Below are 20111 nucleotides of genomic sequence, written 5' to 3'. Positions count from 1 at the left end.
CGGCCAGAACCGCCCGCCCTTCCCTCCTTGCAGGGTTCCTGAAAGGGTTATCCAGGGGCGTGTGAATCAGGTGAGAGAGGCCTCCCCTGGGATTCCCTCCCCGGCCCCTGAGCACAGCAGCGGACTTTGGGGCTGTCCTGGAGGGGACTGATCAACAGGTGGCAGGCTGGCAGGGAGCGATGGCCAAGGCGCTGGCGTCACCCCAGCTGGGCCCAGGATCACTGACACCAGCCACCACCACCCCCCCCACCGTGCCTTCTACTCCCAGGCAGACTTTCACCCCTGCTTCCCAAAGACAGACTTCCCTGGAAGCCCCACCCTACCCCTGCTCCATCTCAGGGTGACACAGGCGACAGACAAGGAGCAAGCTGCTCCCCTGGGCCAGGCCTCCGTGCTGCGGAGCTGGGCTTCCCCAGACCCTGGAGGAGCAGGCTGGGTTGGACAGAGCTTGGCTGGAGAGACTCAGCCACGGCCGATCCTCAGCTCCCATCCTCCAGGGGTGGAAGACTCCGGGCAGAGCCTCAGCCAACACCTGACACGGCCCGGTGCTGACCGGAGGGCCGCGAGCCCCCCTGGGCTGTCCGCCAGGGCTAAGGCAGGTTCCCCAGCTCCTCCTCCAGGCAGGCAGAGCCGGAGAGGAATCCAGCGCCTTGCTCGGGCCCTGCCTCTTCACACAAGGACCCCGAACCCACGTTAGCAGCTCTCAGATACGGTGAACGGAGACGAGGCGGGAGCCTATGGGTAACGAGGCGTCCTCTGGGGTGTGGCCTCCACAGGGACAGCATCTGGATATCCTTGGGATACTAATCCTGGTCATTGCCCACAGTCATTACCAGGTCTGTGCCGCTACCGTACCGAGTATGTCGTAGAAGCGCTGTCTCATTTGATCTTCGCAATAACCTGGTAAGATAGAAACGATTACTATCCCCATTTTTCAGACGAAAAGACTGAGGTTCAGAGATGTTAAGTAACTGGCCCAAAGTCACAGAACCTGTGCCTCCCGTGAGTTTGTGGTTTCCAGGCTGCACCTGGCCTCGCTATCCAGCAGCTGTGTGACCTTGGGGGAGTCCACTTGCCTCTCTGAGCCTACCCGCCTCATCTGTAAAATGGGGCTGATCGTCTTCACCTACCTCATCGGCGGCTGTGGGGCTTCGACAAGATAGGAAAATGCAAAAGCACTTGGTAAGCGCCAAGGCACTGGGCATGACCCCCCCCTAACCTGGATTCCAGTGCTTTCCAGGAGCCATCCCCCACGCAGGAAAGAAGCCACTTCTGTCAACTGGGAGCCATCCCTCCATCACTGTTTTGCTTTGTCCCCTCCACGGCAGCTTGAGGCCAGGAGGTTGCTTCAGCTCGATACACGGCCCCTCCCTCAGTGCAGGGAGGTGGTGGCAGCAGCACGACAGGACACCCTGTGGGGTCCTCATGCCACACATTTCGATGAAGGCAGGCTTCCGCCCACCAGGACCCGTTGGAAGGGGGTCTCTGCCCCTGGCAGCACCAGTGCCCCCGCCGGAGGGGCCCGAGCAGATGCTGTCCAGCCCCAGCAGTGGGGAGACCCAGAGAATTTGTAGGCCAGTCTGGAGCAGCGGCCAGGGATGCTCCCGCGATGTGGGCCGGGCCTAGGGTGGGCGACTGCAGTGTGGGTATCTCCCCTCAGGCCTGGGCTGAGGTCAGAAGTCTAGCTCTAGCCGCGGCGCAGCCTCGGGGGTGGAAATCCAGAGGTGGGTGGGCCGCGCTAACCCTGCCCGGGCCTGGCCTGGGAGCCAGGGATCTGAGCCCCTTTGGCAGCCCCAGGCCACTCAGGCAGTTCACCGACAAGACGTGGCTTATGAACCCCAGGGGCGCCCCTGAGGAAGGAGCAGCTGGGTCCTGCAGTCCAGGTGGTCCCCGCCCAGGTCTGAGCACACCTCGCCCTGAGGGAAGACATCCACTTCCCAGACCTGTTTCTCCTCCCCGATGGCAAGATTGTTCCTAGACTTACAGTCTCCGGTCTTTACAACGGGCAGGGAAAAGCAACCTACAGAAGGTCCCCATTTCACCGAGGAAGAAACTGAGGCCCAGAGCCAGAGGTCTCCGAGAGACCCCCAGGCAAGGCCCTACCGTCTCCCAGAAGCCTCCCCCGCAGCCACCCAGCCACTCCGGCTCTGTGATTACCCCTGGCCACGGTTGACCTCGGTCAGCCCTCCCCTGCCTCACCACCTGGCGATTTGCCTCATGTGGACCAAAGGCGCAAGGGGTTCCTGGAAGAGGAAAAGGGGGTATAGGTTCTGGAAAACAAAGGAGTAACGGACTCCTCTTGTAACTATGCCACAGCCAGGGTGGGCCTCCCCGACACTGGGTGGGATCCCCGTGGCTTGCTTATTAGGACTTCAAACACAGCACGTGGCCGTCAGAGCTGTTGAACTGTGGGATGCCCGGCTCCCACATGTCACGAGCTCCCGGTCCTTGAGACAGACACAGCCAGCCCTGAGACCCTGTCTGCTCCTCCAGGGACAGCCCCTCGCTGCTCCCCCGCCTCCTTCGAACCTCTACCAGTTTCTGGGTCTCCTCACCCAGCAGGTCCATAGGTGTCCCCGTTTCTGGGAAGTCTTATTTCACTGACCACCTGCTAGGAGCTCAGGCTTGTGCCAAACAGTGCGGAGGGGGAGGGAGGTGGGCGCTCGTGACAGAGAGGAGTCACAACCGTCCTGAACAGCTCGCGTTCACGGAGCCTGTACCGCGTGCGGCCAGTGTTCTAAGCGTGTGCCTTATCTCAGTTACTCCGTGCAGCAAAGACGAGATAAGCAGTTTTATTCACGCCTATTTTCCAGATGAGAGCAATGAAGCTCTGAGAAGTTAAGTAACTTGTCTAAGGGCACCGGGTGGGTTACGCACCAGGATTTGACCCCAAACTCAGTGGCGCGGCACTCTGACCTCTGCTGCAGCCAAAATCTGGTGGAGCCAGGGCTCTAGTCTCCGGGAGTAAAGGAGGGGGCTGGGGGGCTGGGAGTCAGGTGGCCTGGGGGGGATGGGGAGGTGTTGAGAGCAGAAAACCTGTGAATGACATTTCAGTCTTTGGCGAGCTTGGCTATTGGTGACGTAAATGCCACAGCCCTTGACACGGGGTTTGGCACCAAATGGATTATGAGTTGGATAAACGGTGGAGGGTTGAAGGAACAAGCCCCATTTGCAGAGGAGCATCCACTGTGGATTCGTTCGATCAACTTTGATCGTAGACCTCGTGTGTCAGGTCTTATGCACACACATACCCACGGTTCCCCTGAGAGGACCTGGTCCGGTGTGGCTGGGGGCCGGGCAAAGCCAGCAGGGAAGGGTGGGGGGCTCCAGTGCTGAGAAGCCAGAGGTGACACTGGGTCCAGACTGTGTGGGCCCAGGAGAGGAGCCAGGAGCATGAGGCGGCGGAACAGCTTGGTGAAGAGACCACTCTTACTGAGGTGGGCACATGGCCGTGTCCCCAGTGTCTGAGAACAAAGAGACACCACGGTCTCCATTTTACAGGCAATGGACAATCCAGGCTATGCAAGTGGTCTGACGGGACCAAGGGGCAGAAAGGACGGCAAACTCTTCAGAGGCCCCAGCACCCTCCCCAACACCTCGCTTAGAGGCAAAGTGAGGCCGTGTTGGCTGAAGGGGGAAAGTGTAAGTGTGGGAAGGAGGCTGGGAATCTGAGGCAGGCCCAGCCTTCCACCCTCACCCCTGAGTCCCCTTCCTCCGTGCCACCCCCTCTACCTGCCACCGTCCAGCTGTGACTTGTGTAAGAAAACTGAGTTATTGACGACCTCATATATGCCAGGCACTGGGCCACATCTTTTAACTAACAGTAAATGCCAGGTTTAGTAATGCCCAGCATGTCACAAGTCGCTCAGTAATTATTTACTGAATACATGGATGAAGCACAATCTTCACCTTACAGGCGAGGATGCTAACGGACACACGAGGAATTTGTTCAAAGTTGCACAGTCAGAAATTGGGGACTTGACATTGCTAGTGTTTTTTTACACTACCTAAGAGCAACTGTTTATGGAATACCTACTCTTTGGTGTGTTAGACACCGTGTGTAAATGGCCTCCCCTGCTCTACAACACCCCTCCAAGTAACTCAGACTGTTACCAGCTTACAGAGGAGAAAGCTGAGGCCCAGAGACGTAGAGTATCCTGTTCCAAATGACCAGCTCCTAAGGACAGAAAGGGGATCTGAATGGACACTTCATGCTTCCCACATGCTTCAAGGGGACCAAGGCAGGACCCCTGCGAGCAGAGACGTTGCCAGAGTGCAGATTTCCCTTGGTACAACTGATCAGGGCTCACCAGGGCTCACCAGGGCTCACCAGGGCTCAGGCCCTGCCTCCCCCAGCTCAGCCCCTCAGGCCTCTGGAGCGGTAGGCAGGACTCCTAGAAGCAACCCCCCAACCAACCCTGTTCCCTGTGGCTCTGGGCCAAGGATGAGATGACCAGCAGAATATAGCTCCAGGTCCAAGGGAACCTTTCCCCTTCTCGTATCTCCAGCAGAGCCTGGAAGATGAGGCCTTCAGCCCAATACATGGCCACCCCTTTCTGGTCTGGGCTGAACTGGCGTTTGTTAGGGACTATAGGGTGTAGAAAAGGCTTCTGGGAGGAGGAGGGCTGGAGATGGAATGCATTTGCAATGGAGTAGAACTCAGGCAGCTGGAAAAGGGGGGGGGGGTTACAAAGATGTCTGGGGCGGCCGTTCAGTGGGCAGCAGAGAGAGACCTCGCTCCAGCAGAGGCCGTGTGTCGGCGCCATCTGGGAAAGATGCGACCGGCAGCAGCAAGGGATTAAGGGTCCCCTCACCCTCCTCAGAGCCAGGGCATCCTCCTGCCTGCGGAGAAGGACCCCAGCTTTCCCGTCTGGTCGGGCACCTGGAGAATAGATTTAGGAGGGCTCAGGGAAGCATTAGCAGGAGAGGCGCCCACGGCAGGGGCCGGCGTGAAAGAATGGACAAGAGCAGCACGTGATGAGCACGTCGGTAGGTAACACGCTGAAGCCCCCGAAAGTCATCATATCCAACAGGTTAAGCATCCCTCCTGCAAAGCTCTCTCACCCAACCTTCCTTTCCCGCCAGGGCAGGGGTTGGGACGCGAGGGCCCCCTTGGCCGCTTCCGGGCCAACTAGCCGAGACCCTGAAGAGACCTGACTCTGCCCGCCTGCCTGCCCGGGGGCCGGCTACACAGAGGAGCACGGCCACTGTCGACGCCCACGTGTCCCACTTCACCTGTCCCGGGCCGTGGCAGCCAAGGAGACCCAGGTGGGTGACCTCAGGCCCGTGCTGTCCATGCCCAGGCACCAAGCCTGATCAGATCTGACTCCCTGCCAGGAACACTCAAGCTCACACACCTGCCTGAGGCTCTCAGGTCCCTGCTCAGGCTGCTGTCCCTCCCATCCCCGCCGGATCACACGGACGGCAGGAGCTTCCCGCTGCGGGCAAGCACACGGTGGTGCAGACCCAGCAGGACGTCCCCCCCGCCGCCTGCCATCTTACAAGTGTCACAGAGCCCGTCTCCAGGCACCAGCTCACCTGCCATTTGCTGTGCCCCACCCACCTTCCACCCTCAAGAGGGCAACACAGGGCTGAGGTCACTACAGGCCACAGCCTATAGAGGAACAGTGGATAAAAGCCGGGGGATCCCAACTTCTACGAGGATTCTCTGGGGCCAGTGGTAGGGCCCTCCTAGGAGAGCTTTGTAGGGACAGAACCAAGCCCACTGATTATGGGAAGGGCCCCAGAGGAGGCTGTGACGTTTCGCACACTTTGGAGAGGTGGGGAAGGGAAGAAGTTCGCTGGTGACTCAGGAGTACAGGGGCCAAGACAGAACTCTGGCCCCTGCCCACAGCCTGCAGTCTTGCTACCATCTCTCTTTGCCCCCACGACTGACCGCTCCCTCCAGGGACGTTGTCGGGAGGTACGATCTGTCCCAGAGACCCAAGGTGAGCGTGGAGATTTCAATCCATAAAACTAGCAAACAAGAAAGGATGAGTCCCAGGAGTGATGAGCCCAGTGTTGGGCCCGTGTGGGGTGGAGATGAGCGGATGCATCCCTGTGATCCCAAGGGATGGGGGGGGGGGGGGGGCGCAGAGGAGATCTCTGTGAGAGGAGCCAGGAGCATGAAGCAAGAGCTCACCCGGTGAAGAGGTGGCTTTAGGACAAGGTCCAGGGGTGCTCAGCCTAACACTCCTTTAATGGGTGGCACACCGCAGCGTCCCTGGACGAGATGCCAACACCTCTCAGGATCGGCTTCGCCCCAGATCTGGTGTGGCCAAGGGGAGGGATCTTGCGGGGGGGCCCCAGACATGGAATACAGTCTGGCCCACTCCCCAGCTGGTGTCCCCGGTTCCTGCCTTCCTCAGCGGAGAGCCCCATCCAGGCCTTCCCTCAGCCTTCCTCAGAGAGGGGCTCCTTGGGCGCAGGTTGGAAGCTGCAGAAGCGGGGGACGCTCTGAGAACCTCTCTAGCCCCCGGACCCCCGCTCGGGCCGAGCTGACCCCCACTCACTCTCCAGTTTCCCTGGGCATTTCTCTTCCTCTCATGCAGTGCTTGCAAATTGGTGGCCTGAACACCTCTTTGGCTCCCCACACATAGTTTGGTTTGGTTCTGAAGAGGATTTTACATAAAAATACAGATTCCCAGGTTTCTTCGGGGTGGGGGGGAAGTCCCGTCAATTTTGCTCTAAAGAAAATTGTCTTAAAAAAAAACAAATGGGGGATCCCTGGGTGGCGCAGCGGTTTGGCGCCTGCCTTTGGCCCAGGGCGCGATCCTGGAGATCCGGGATCAAATCCCACGTCGGGCTCCCGGTGCATGGAGCCTGCTTCTCCCTCTGCCTGTGTCTCTGCCTCTCTCTCTCTCACTGTGTGCCTATCATGAATAAATAAAAAATAAAAAAAAAAATAAAATAAAAAAACAAATGGGGGATCCCTGGGTGGCTCAGCGGTTTGGCGCCTGCCTTTGGCCCAGGGTGCGATCCTGGAGCCTGGGGATCGGGTCCCGCGTCGGGCTCCTGGCATGGAGCCTGGTTCTCCCTCCCTCTGCCTCTCTCTCTCTCTATGTCTATCATAAATAAATAAATCTTTAAAAAAAAACAAAAAAAAAACAAAAAACAAACGATCTGACAATAGTGGGCTGGTCTCCCACATGGAAACAGCAGAAGCAGAGCAACCAGCCCCCTCCAGGTCCAGGTCGGGCGGGGGGGCTCTCATGGCTCCCCACACTCCCCACGTCCCCACTACCTGGCCGGGTGGCGCTCAGTCATTTGCAGGGACTCCTTCAGGTGTGCAAGTCTGATTCCTCTGCTGCTCCCAGCTGCCCTCAGTGCATCTCTTACCATGCCCTCTCTTCTCCTGCCGTCCCAGAACATGCCCTAGATCCACCCTCATCACTGCACTGGGGTTTATGTCGCACACAGCTGTCTGCTCCAGCGGATTGCAAGCCCCTGGAGGGCAGGAATAATCCACGCGCTCCGGGGAGTTGCCACAAGTACTTGGTGGATGTGCATTGAGTGGCTACGTCTCTCACTGATTCTCAGGCCCCCAACCGCCTTCCGTTGCCCACGTGGTTCCAACCTCTTCCCAGATCCAGAGTGGGGGTCATGACACCTACAATCTCTCCAAGGGGACGGGGTGTCCTTCCAGGTCTTGGTGGGGAGCAAAGGGTTGAGGAGGGCACTTTGCCTGACCCTCCTGCTCTTTGAGGTGGCCGACCTCGCTGGAAGTGCCAAGGCGCTCACCCAGCTTTTTTCTTTTTTAAGATCTTATTTATTTACTTAACAGAGAGTGCGCACAAGCAGGAGACGCAGCAGAGGGAGAGGAAGAAGCAGACTCCCCACTGATCAGGGAGCCTGATGTGGGGCTCGATCCCAGGACCCCAATATCATGACCTGAGCCAAGGGCAGATGCTTAACCGACTGAGCCACCCCGGTGCCCCGATTTGTTTTTTAGTCTAGAGCATCTTTATAGGGCCGGAGGATGATTTTTGTACTTCTTAATAAGGAATCCTCAAATCAGATAGGATTTGTAGCTATTTCACCAATCCCCCAGAGCGCCAGTTACAGAAGCCTCCTCCTCTGACTTGCAGTGTCCAGCCACCTCCAGCCAGTAGGCACCAGTAAGGTCTGAGCTGGGCTGGTCCTGCTTCCCTGGTCTCCTCAGACCTCTTCACACTGGGTAGGACCCCACCTGGATGCGGCTGTGGGAAGGCCCAGGGGCTGAGCTTTCTCCTGGAGGCAGCAGAGCACACCTAGCTCTGGTTGTCCCTCGGTGCTCCCGCACTCCCATCTGGTTATCAGGGAGCTCCAGGTTGGTAGTGAGAGTTCCCTTCATTATGGAAAAAGCAGCTTAATGTTCTAGAAACTCACTTTCCTCTCTTCCCCCTCCTCTCCCTGCCCTTATTTCTCCTCAATTCATCAGGTGCAAAGCAAGCATTGTCCAGTCATCCTTCACAAGGAAGATGACACTTCTCTGCTTTTTAAAGATGTGAGCTCCGGGCCATGGACACAGCAGTAGAGAACAGCTATATTGAGTGAACCGGTTTTTCATCGGAGTGCCCCAGTGATCGGTGGCATTCCTGGGATAATTGAATGAGATAAGGACTCAGCTGCTGGACAGGTTCGGTCTACATTCAGAGTTAGGGCTCAGGAAAAGGCCAGGGATAGGACTCACTCAGCCTAGTCTAAACATAAGGCTCAGTGAGTGACCAGGGTCGGGGCTCAGTGTGTGACCAGGGTCAGGGCTCAGTGTGTGATCAAGATTGAGGCTCAGTGTGTGACCAGGGTCAGGGCTGAGTACAGGACCAGGCTCAGGGCACAGTGTGTGACCAGGGTCAGGGCTCAGTGTGTGACCAGGGTTGGGGCTCAGTGTGTGACCAGGGTTGGGGCTCAGTGTGTGACCTGGGTCAAGGCTCAGTGTGTGACCAGGGTGAGGTCTCAGTGTGACCAGGATCAGGGCTCAGTGTGTGACCTGGGTCAGGGCTCAGTGTGTGATCAAGATTGGGGCTCAAAAAAAAAAAAAAAAAAAAAAAGATTGGGGCTCAGTGTGTGACCAGGGTCAGGGCTGAGTACAGGACCAGGCTCAGGGCACAGTGTGTGACCAGGGTCAGGGCTCAGTATGTGACTAGGGTTGGGGCTCAGTGTGACAGGGTCGGGGCTCAGTGTGTGTCCAGGGTTGGGGCTCAGTGTGGGACCAGGGTCGGGGCTCAGTGTGTGATCAAGATTGGGGCTCAGTGTGTGACTAGGGTTGGGGCTCAGTGTGTGACCTGGGTCAAGGCTCAGTGTGTGACCAGGGTGAGGTCTCAGTGTGACCAGGATCAGGGCTCAGTGTGTGACCTGGGTCAGGGCTCAGTGTGTGCCCAGGGTCAGGGCTCAGTGTGTGACCTAGGTCAGGGCTCAGTGTGTGATCAAGATTGGGGCTCAGTGTGTGACCAGGGTCAGGGCTCAGTGTGTGACTAGGGTCGGGGCTCAGTGTGACTAGGGTTGGGGCTCAGTGTGTGACCAGGGTCGGGGCTCAGTGTGTGACCAGGGTCGGAACTCAGTGTGTGACCAGGGTCAGGGCTCAGTGTGTAACCAGGGTCGGGGCTCAGGGTATGGCCAGGGTCAGGACTCGGTATATTCTTTCTGACTCAGCTCCCCAATCTCTAGTGTAAGCCATTCCTTACCTACAGAATGCAAAACAACTTCTCCCTCTCCTGCCTTAAAAGCTCTTAAGAAAAGAAGGAAAAGAGGAGGAAATGTCAGTGGCTCCTAGTGGCCCTTAGGATTACACAGCAGGACCCCGAGTCCCCCCACAGCCTGGTCCCCGCAGGCTTCAGCTCTCCTTGCCTCTCCCATCCACTCAGCCTCCAGTGAGGGCAGATGAGCAGCTTTCAGTCCCTCCAGTGCTCGACTCCCTCATGCCTCTGTGTTCTCTGGGGCCGCTTCCCTTCGTGGACTGACCCCTGCTTCTCCTCTGTCTTGCGTACTGGTTAGAACTCGGGCTTTAAAGTCCAGCACAGCTGGGTTCAGAGCCTGCCTTTAGCACTTGCTTGCTGTGGGACTTTGGGCAAATAGCTTAGCTTCATGGGATTACAGGGGACAGTTCAACAACCCCCGTGCATGGGCCAAGGTGACGCTTTCAGAGCTCGCCCACAGACAGGTTTTGAGGCATATTACTCATTGTCATCATCCATTATTCCCCACTGGCTGGCATGTTTGATCAACACTCGGCATCCCTTTCCTACCCCCTCCTCGTGGCCTTGCTGGACGTCTGTGGCTGGAAAGCTAAAAATGACACTTTCTGGGCCCCCTTGCAGCTGAGGCTCCGTGTCTGAGCTACGTTCCAGCAATTAGAGGCACTTTGGCAAGACTCGGAAGGCAGATTTGGAGGCTGTATGGCTGCTCTGGGCTGCTTTCGGCCTGCAGCCCAGTTGCGCAAATGCAGCAGCATTTCAGCATGAAGTCTTCAGAGTCAAGGGTGCAGAGAGGCGGGGGCACGATCCTGGTCCCCAGACCCACTGGTTCCAGTGATTCCTCCCCGCCCCCCACATCCTTTTGTTACTAAAACTGATGACCACAGTTTAGAGGCTTGAAATAACACAAATTAATTCTCTCTTATAGCTTTGGAGGTCGGAAGTCCAAAGTCAGTCTCGCTGGATTAAAATCAAGGTCATCAGGCCCGCGTTCCTTCAGGAGCCGTAGAGGAGAATCGATTTCTAGGCTGTTCGCATTCCTTGGCTGATGGCCCCTTCCTCCACCTTCAAGCCAGCTTCTGTCATCCCATCTCCCTTTTTCCTCCTCTGACTCTGCTTCCTGCCTCCTTCTTCTATGAGGACTCTTGTGATTATATTGGGTCCATCTGGATAATCCAGCATAATCTTTCCATCTCAAGGTTCTTCACTTAATAACAACCACAAAGTCTCCCTTGCCATATAAAATAACACTCACGGGTTCAGGGAATCCGGCACGAGATCCAGCCCACCACAGTGCCTTTCTGATTGCGGCCAGGATGGCAGCGTGCTGGCCGGTCAGGTCTGTGCTGCTCTTGGAGCCATTCCTGGAAACCCAGCCTCAAGCCTGCTCCTTCAGCCCCTCCAGTGATTTTGTAAACACCCAATACCCTGTATTCAACCTCTTTCTGCTTAAAATGCCGTAGCTTCTGTTTCCTGCACCCAACCATGACTACAAACCAGTATCTTCCAAGACTCAGTTCATAGAGCACCATCTTTGGGAAGCCGCCTCCAATTCCTCCAGGGCTTCTTCCTCCTTCCTGTGGACCCCACAGCTCCTCCTACTTCAACTTTGTATAAATGTTATCTCCCCTCGTGGACCATGACTTCTCCATCGAACCAACCGTGGCTTGGGATCTACCGTAAAGGAAGGCCGCATAAGGAAACGAACCAGAGGCCATTGGCTGAGAGCAACTTCCTGCGTGTCGGCCCTCCAGAGGCGGGCAGGGGCGGGCATGCCCTGGGGAGGATGGGGATCAGCCAGAGAGGGCTGGGCTTCCCCGGGGCAGCCAGCAACACAGGGAGGAAAGCCAGGGATGGGAACACAATCTCAACCTCACAAACCCTGGGGCTCCAAGGGGCAACAAACGGTCCTTTCAGATACAGAAGCAAGTCAGCAGGCACACATATGAAGCAGTACATTTGTCAGCTCCAGAGCTGGGACTTGGTGGCTCTGAATCCAGAAATGCAGAAATGATGATGTGTGATAGGAAGATCAGGTCTTGATACACAGGAGAGTGTGGAGGGTCATATCTAGAACATAACCAGTGAGCAGAGGACCAGTCTCCCTTCACCGGGGGCAGAAGAGGCAACAGGCCAGATGACGTCCCCAGTCCGTGGCAGGCCCTGACTCTCCCTTCCCTGGAGCAGTACAAGCAGGCCAGCCCCAGACCCCAGAAGGTTATGCCCATGCCTGAGTGTAAAGGAGTGTACATCCTTGAAAGTGTCAGACGCATGCAGCAAATCGGAGAAAAGTCTGTGTGCCACTACAGATAAGGTTAAGTATGAAGATAAGACACCAGAGGAAGAACAGCCTAGCAGAAGGCCACATCCACGGGTGGCCAAGAACCAAAGAGCTCAAGTTGGAAAACCCAAAATTTCTGCTCTGCCTCTGGCTGTTGTGTGCCATGACTGCGGGCAGCGCCTCTCACCGCTCTCCCCCCTCCTCCCAGTCCCCTCCATCTATAGAATGGGATCTGTAGGCTCCTTGCTGAAGGACTCTGTGAGCAAGGAAAACCATACCGAGCTGTGCCAAGCAAGGGGTCAGAGGGCAGAGGAGTGGGAGATGCGGGCCCTGGGCCATGGCAGGAAAGATGCTCCGGCCGGACAGAGAGTCCTGGAAGGCCTGAGGTGTCACTAATGAGCTCCCAACAGACGTGAGTGAGCTGAAGGAACCGGCCCTCCTCCATCCCGACACTCAGCACACTTCAAATTAATAATTAAAATGCTTCCTGTCAGATTCCATCCTGACACATAATTAGAGCAGCTCCAGGGTTTAGGCGATGGTGATGAAAACAGTTCTTGTTTGAAAGAGACTTTTCGGGGCGTGAACAGGGTGAGGATAGAACCCTTCTCTCCAAATGTCTCCATCAGGACCTCCCCTCCATTCCAGATAGATAAGGATAGAGGGAAGGGCAGGGGCGTAGGGACGGGTGTCCATGTCCCCATCTGTACGGGGGACAAGGTACATCAGGCTGACGTGGGAGGGCAACACAGGCATTTGTGCAAGAAAGAGGGCAGGCGAGGGCTCCTTAGAGTTTCAAAGGCCAGACAGACAAAACTGGAGGCCAGCTGCTGAATCCCATTCCCAACATATGCACACAAGGTGCTGCTATCCAATCTTTCCCCCTCTGGGGCTGCTGGGGAGTCGCTGAGCTCAGCCACCAGCTATTCAGAGGCAAGGTGCCCCTGGCCGCACCCCACCAACCCATGGCATCCATCACTCCCTTCTAGAGCACAGCCCTTCCCCACTCCTATCAACAAAATGGGGCACAGATCCAGGAGTGCCACCTTCTGGGCTTCTCAGACCCCTAGGAGCGGAGCCCAGGGGTGCTGTCATGGCTCCAGAGAAACCATGGTTTCAAGCTCCTCCCTTGTCAGTTCTTCCAAGAGCCTCCTCCAGTCTCCTTCTTCCCTTGACCCATTTCTCCACATTCCAGATTCTGGTCCCCGAGCCCTATCAAACTGTCTCAGCTCCACACCTGCCACCAGGTCAGGCCCCCCAAGAGAGGGAAGGATCCCCACTGCTTAGCTCATTAAAAGACAGCCCTTTACCCTGGTGGGCCTGTCCTCAGAAGCTTGGGACTCGGAGCTCATGCCAAAGCTACCTATTAGAAGAAGAAAATAATTTTAAAGCAATGTTGTGTTACTTCATTGAAGTTGCCTTCATAAATATTTTAAAGGCGTTTATTAGGAAAAATACAGGATTGAGGAAAGGAGGCTGCTGAGGCCGGGAGGAGAGATGCCCCAAAAGGTCTCGGCTGCTGCTGCTGCCACCACCAATGAAACATGTACTCCTCCCAGAGGGGCTTGCCTGTGGGGGCTGCAAAGAGAATTCCACTCTGTTGGGCAGCTCTACTCCCTGCAAGGGATACCATGTTCTTATCCTCAGATTGAACCCCATAGGGCTATATAGCAGAATCCCTATGGACACAGTGCTGAGCTGGGGACAAAGGCCTCCCGGATTCTCCTCTGAGCTTTGCTTCCAGTTTCTGGTCAATAGCTCCCCGCTTCTGAGCTCAACAGGACAGTGGAGAGGAGGCTGAGGGTCCCTTCCTGGGCAGGCTGATGTACCAGATTGTGGATGCTGTCCTTTGCCCTCCTCCCCATCCTCCCTCACCTCCTCCTCCCCCCACCTTACCCACGCACTCCCACCAGCCAGGGCCAAGTCAGAGCAGGTGCAGCAGAGCCAGAGCAGGTGCACAGGGTTGGACTACCACCCCCAGGAGCATCTTGGCATGGCTCACCCCACTCCAGCAGGCTGGGAGAGCACTGGCCAGGGTCTGGGGAGGGGGTAGGAATGGTATCTGCCTGTTGCCCCATCATCCCTCTGGTGGGGGTGAGCAGGAATGGAGGCGCCATGGCTGCCTCTGATGCAGCTCCTCTCCTTGGGAAAGAGCTTCTTTTCTCCCCCAAGCCAAAGCCAACAAGCCAATTAAACCCTGAGAAAGCAGGATCGATCTGCAGGCCAAGGGATTACATTGATCTGCAATGCTGGTATCCAGGGGGGCCGTGGCTGCTTCTCTCTCGCACCTGGGGCTCCTTCAACTGCCATCTTCGGCTGAGCAATGAGCAATCCTCCCCGCCCCCATCTCCACCCTCCTCTACCCTGTCTGACTGTCTGTCCCCTCTCCTTTGTCTGCACTGAGCCCAGTGCCATCTGCTCAGAGTCTTCCTTTCACACTAAGTGCAGGTGAGGCGGCCCCGCGAAGCCTCTGTCCTGCGGGTGATCTGTCTCCATCTCAGTCACCCAGGGAAGGAGGGTGCTACTTACTCTTGGCCCTATTTTACAGACACCACTGCAAGGACGCAGAGCACTTTGTACCCAGCTCCCCAAGAGCTAGCAGATAGTATTTTCTACACCGAACCTGGGAGTGGGCAAAGGGAGTTTAGGGAACCTTCTCTGGTAAATAACAAAGAGAGAGAGACAGACAGAGAGAGAGAGAGAGAGAGAGAGAATGACTTGCAATTACCATATCAATTGTTTCTGGGTAAATAGGTACTTCTAAGAGATTTTTAAAATAGATTATTCCTTTAAATAGGTTAATCACCCCTTGGCAGCCTCACTTATATTACTCATTCCCCGGGAAATTCTTTTTTCAGGGATGATGCAGAAGCAAACTCCAGGCTCCTCCCTTCCCTTCAGATTGATGTGGTCTGGGTGCTGGCCGGCCTGCAACCCCCAGGGTCTGCTCCATGCCCAGGGCTGAGTGGGGGGCCACAGGCCTGCTCTGCGGAGAAGGGGATGGACTCCCGGGGAAGGGTGAAGGAGCCGGTGCCTTCCCTAGCAGTGAACCCCCAGGGCAGCCCGAGGTGAGGGGGGATGCCGGAGGAGTGTGTAGGATCTGCGCAGGTGGAGGGGACAGAGGGCGGACCCGGTGGGAGTCGGGGAGCCGCAGCAAAGGCTGGTAAATAGGGTTGAATGTGGTGCGCGCCACTTCGGCCACTCTGCCCATCATCTCTGTCCCCTTCTCCCTCGTCGCCCGCCCTCCAGACACAGCCGAATGCACCCCTCTCTCAGCAGAGCCCCTTCTACACACGCCCTAGGTCTGGGGTCCCTGGCTGCCAGCGTTCTCTTGTTGCGCTGAGCCAGATCCTCCCAGCCGCAGCGGCAGGCGGACACCCGGAAGGGCGGCGGAGACAGAGCCACCAAGGAAATCAGCGCCCCAGCCGTGTCACCCAGGCCCTTAGCATGGTCCCCCAAGGAGGCCGAGCTCCATCTGCAGCCTGGCCCCCTCCGGGTTCCCGGAAGGTTCTCTGAAGGCGCAATCAGCGAGCACATGGACTTCAAAGCCATTATGAAAGCTAAAGGAAGAGAAAAATAGTGCTTTCATTCATTAGCAGGAAATTGCACTAAATTATCTTAGCAAATAAGGCAGTGTCAGGTCAGCGGCTGGCAGAGATGCACGTTGGCCCTTCCTCCAACCCCCCAAGAGTGGTGGTCGCACAACATGAGAGGCTCCCAACTCTGGGAAATGAACAAGGGGTAGTGGAAGGGGAGGTGGGAGGGGCGGTTGGGGTGACTGGGTGACGGGCACTGAGGGGGACACTTGGCTGGATGAGCACTGGGTGTTAAGCTATATGTTGGCAAATTGAACTCCAATAAAAAAAAATTAAAAAAGAAAAAAAAAAGAGTGGTGGTCGCATTGTGCAGGAAATACTTTGGAGAGGTTATTGAAACATGAGAGCAGGAAGGGAGCAGAATAAGGTGCAGACCAGGCACCCCCCGCCAAGAGCCTCATGGCCCAGAGAATTGTGGGACCAGGTAGGCCAACTTAGGAAGGACTAGAAGCCAGAGACCCCACAAGAAGTTGGTGGGGGGCAGTGGTAGAGGAAGGATGCGACATGGCTCCAGGCACTGGCTGGTCTGCAGTTCAGTAGAGGCTCGGGACCCCCTGGGGAGGAAGCGAGTCTGAGACGAAGGGAAAGATGGGAAAGACGCAGGAGGAGTGCAGGGCTGCCTCTTTGAGCCTGGCACACCCTGAGGGCTGCAGGGAGCAGGACAGATGGTCTTTCCCTCCTGGAGAATGCGGTGCTGGAGGGAGAGAGGGAGGGAGCCGGAACCAGCCACCCAGCTGTACACATCTGGAGGCCTGGGGGCGATGGAGAGAGGGGGGGGGGGAAAGGGAGGCAGTGGGAGGGGGAGGGGCCCCATTTCTTACCCTGAGCTGAAGGGTCTGAGCCTTCACGCATGGCATCCCGTCCTTCCTCACTCCCCCAGAGCCTGGGTGCCTGGTCTGACTGAGGGCAAGAACCCAGGGTTCCTGCTCACCCCTGGGCCCCACAACACAGAACCCCCCTTCTTCATCCACGTAGGATCACAGATTCCCTCAACCTTCTTTGTACCTGTTTTTTCTGTGCTTCTTTTAGTGAGAAAACAAACACCCCTCGGTCTGATTCAGTGACTGCAGAGAACAGCTGGCTTGTCTCATGTGCCTGGTCTCAAAGGTCTCTGCTCAGGATTTCCCTGTGAGCCCTATTTTGCATTAACTTGTAAGCCATGCTAGGGCCTCTGGGTCACACACATCAAATATTTAGCCATGATCTCAACCAATTGCATCAGAACTTCTAGGGATGGAGCCCAAGCACAAGTATCATTAAAAATCTCCCGAGTGATTCTAATGCGCAGGCAGGGTTAAGAACTATTGGACTAATGGAATCCGGAGTTGTATCACGAGAAGTATAGCGCTCAGGATCAAGGAGGTAAGAGAATAATCGATTATGAGATGAGATATTTTTGAGGCCAGAGCCTCCATCTGAAAGACAGTGACGAAACATGTCCAGAGGAGGGTGATGGGGGTGGAGAAATAATATCCACTGAGGGAGGTTGAGGAGAGGAGGCTTTGCTGCTCAGACACCAGGGAAAGGCCAGGAACAAAGGTCAGAGACGCTCTATCTCTGAGGGCTGGGATGTATCTGCCCCATGAGCCCCTGGTGTCCTGTGTCCTAACAAGCACCACCCGGTGGTGGTGAAATAGTCACCACTGCGAACAGGGGCAGGGACTGAAGAGAAGGCGGCCCAGAGCAGGGAGGGGAGGAGGAGCTGACCACAGGCCCCACCCACTCCTGAGTGGGGTGCACCCCTCAGGGCCCTTGAAGCCCAGCTGGGTATGGGAATTCCCAGCACCCTTCCTGCCCTGTCCAGAAGCCATCCTGCGAGCGGCCCTAAGTGTCCTTTGCTTGCTCGTTCTTGCTGCCACGGACACTGGCTAAGCAAACGACTGGCAACTCTACCAACATTGAAAGTAACAGGCCTGTGACCCCGAGATCCCGCTTCTGGGGCTCCCTCCTGTCAAAACGCAAGCACACACCTGCATTATTTGTAGGAACTGGAAAACATATTCTAGAAAGCAGTACCGTGAGATACTCCATAGCCATTCAAAAAGAAGGAGGGGTGTCCTTGAAAGAAGCGAGGCACACAATAGTATGGACTCGGGGTTTGAGTTATATGAAATTCAAGAACAATCAAAACCAATCGAAATTCGGGCAGCCCGCGGTTTAGTGCCGCCTGCAGCCCAGGGCCTGATCCTGGGGTCCCGGGATCGAGTCCCACGTGGGGCTCCCTGCATGGAGCCTGCTTCTCCCTCTGCCTGTGTCTCTGCCTCTCTCCCTCTCTGTGTCTCTCATGAATAAATTAAAAAAAAATTTTTTTAATCGAAATTCAGGAAAAATCAAAACCAATCGACGGAGAAAGCAGCCAGAACAGTATCCCTGGGTGAGGCCATTGGATGGAAGGGGCACAAGGGAGCCTTCTGGATTCTGGGAGTGTTTTATATCTAGAGCTGGGTATCTCACCTGGGGAAGTGTGTACACAGTCACGCAGCCCTGTACTAAGGACCAGCATCTTTTAAACACTAGATGTATGTTACACCTCAGTATAAAAAGCAAAGAAAAAGAACTGAGTGGGGAACACGGTAATAGAAACTGAAAAAAAGAAAAAAAGCTGCAGAACAATACATAAGGTGTCCGTTTTATAGAAATGTTAGCCCAGAGAAAAGTCTAGAAGGATAGCAACCCCTAATGGTGCGGCCCTCCGAGTGGAGGGGGCTGGCGGTGACGACAATCCCTCTGTACATTTCTGTTGTTAAGTAACGGAATTCAGCCGAGTGAACCTGAAGATCTCACTGGCTTTGTTAAATGATTCGGGCCATCTGGCCAGTAGAGGGAACCTCCCAGGAGTTGTACAAAATGGAAGGTTCTTCTAGGAGGGTGGGGCAAGAAAATTTGTGAGCAAAAGGATTGTTCCAGGCAAGGCCGCTCTCCCTGGGCAGGGAAAAGCAACTCCCCTTGGTGTGCAGATCCTCCCTTGGGGGGAAGGAGAGGGCCTACGTGGCAGCCTCACTGGTGACCCTACTAACTAAGAAAATCCCTACTAAGTAGACTGTATTTCGGGGGCGGGGGGGCGGGGGGGTAGGTCCAAAGTGCAATTCCATTGTGTATTAAGCCCCAGTGAAGGGGCTTGGCCAAAGCGATGCCATTTTGGGCCTGTGGTGTTCTGTTTGTGTTTGCTTGTTGGTTTAACACGACACCGTTTGCATTTGCAGTGTTCCCACGCATCACTTCACACCGTCCTCAGCTCCTGCTTCTCCGGGAGGCCTGGGATTTTGCTACTTGGGGCAAATCTTGGCTCCTCGTTTCAGTTTAAGACTCGGGCTTTGCAGAAGGACCTTTGGACGCTGCCCGGCTCAGAAGCTACCAGGGTCTCTGCTCATTGGCTCACAAGCTCAGCAAGGTCAGGTGCCTCCCCAGGAAGGGACTTGGGGAGGGGAAGGCACAGTTTCTGTCCGTGAGCAGAGGCACAGAGCTCCGAAAGAGGACAATCAGGATGGCTCAGGGCCCCCCAGCCATGCTGTTTTCACCCCCTACCCAGGCTCCTTCCTCTGAGTGATCAGATCTACTAATTGGTCTTCACAGCCCTGGTCACATGCGCTCCTGGAGGTGCATTCCGGTCACACCTCGAGCCAGGCAAATGAACCCTTGCTCCGTCCCCTCTTTAATATGGATGTGACACCTGCAGGCTACAGCTTGTCGCACTGTGAGAATTATTTCTCCATTAAAATGCAGAAGTTGGAGCTTTGCCCAGGAAAAGGCGGCTAAAAATACTGCTCTGGGGGGCACTTATCACAGGGGACTTAGTGGCCACTTTTCTCACCCCTCCACCTCCAGGAAAGTCCCACACCTGCTGGGTCCCTCCTGCAAGCAACTGATCCAGTGTCTGAGGCTTATCCTGGCCCTTGCAGAAAGGAAAAGCCCTGGTTATCAAGCCTCTTTTACAGGTGGGCAAACTGAGGTCACTGCGCTCCATCTACAAAGTTGCCTAAGGCAGGGCCGACGGAGCTCTGGGAGCGACTGGCCGGCCAGGTGCGAGACTGTCACCCAGTGCCAGGTGGGCACAGTATCCCTGCAGACTCCTGCATCCCTGAACCCAGTCCTCCGGAACCCGGTCCATCTGCCACATTCACCCCCTTCTTCTCAGCCCTTGGAGGTGCAAGGATGGTGAAAACCTCAGGCCTATTTCTCATAAAAGAAAAGTAAGGTCCAGAGAAGCTGGGTGCCCTCAGGGTCACAGGGCAGAGAGTGGTCCTGGACCTGGATCTGATCCCAGGGGGCAGCCAACAGCAGCATGCAGAGCTCCCTCCCTGGCCTCAGCTTCCTACCGGGACTTGGCTTCCCCATCTGTGAAATGGGGGCACTAGAGGTGGCCCTGAGGATCTGAGTCTACCTGGATAAAGAATTTAGGGGGCATTTCCAGGTATGGGAGGAGTCCCATACGCTGACCAGAGGCTTGGCTTTCTAGACAGCAAACTTCACTTTACCAAGAGGGAAACTGAGGCCGGGGAGGGGCTGCATGGCCACAAAGACCCAGCGACTGAAGGATGGTGAGAGGGTGGAGATGCAGGCAGC

General features: G+C 56.0%; 1 protein-coding gene across 1 annotated transcript; it reads left to right on the top strand.

Annotated features, from left to right (window-relative positions):
* The first annotated feature begins 58 nt into the window (after nt 1-58).
* On the top strand, nt 59-15756 carry LOC144303519 (uncharacterized). The gene is made up of 6 exons (XM_077881812.1): nt 59-741; nt 827-903; nt 3502-3642; nt 4824-4989; nt 5086-5268; nt 10600-15756. The coding sequence occupies exons 1-5, from the start codon at nt 738-740 to the stop codon at nt 5133-5135; spliced, it is 438 nt and encodes a 145-aa protein (XP_077737938.1). The 5' UTR covers nt 59-737; the 3' UTR covers nt 5136-5268; nt 10600-15756.
* The last annotated feature ends 4355 nt before the right edge of the window (nt 15757-20111 follow it).

This window comes from Canis aureus, chromosome 32, assembly GCF_053574225.1.
Source record: "Canis aureus isolate CA01 chromosome 32, VMU_Caureus_v.1.0, whole genome shotgun sequence".
Lineage (NCBI taxonomy): Eukaryota > Metazoa > Chordata > Mammalia > Carnivora > Canidae > Canis > Canis aureus.
Note: the sequence above shows the minus strand (reverse complement) of the source record. Positions and strands in the feature narration are given on the sequence as shown.

Excerpts from the sequence above, each read along its gene's own strand:
- LOC144303519 (XM_077881812.1), top strand. Across the intron at positions 904-3,501 it reads TTGATCTTCGCAATAACCTG|GCAATGGACAATCCAGGCTA; the intron begins GTAAGATAGAAA and ends TCCATTTTACAG. Across the intron at positions 4,990-5,085 it reads AGCACGTGATGAGCACGTCG|GGCAGGGGTTGGGACGCGAG; the intron begins GTAGGTAACACG and ends CTTTCCCGCCAG.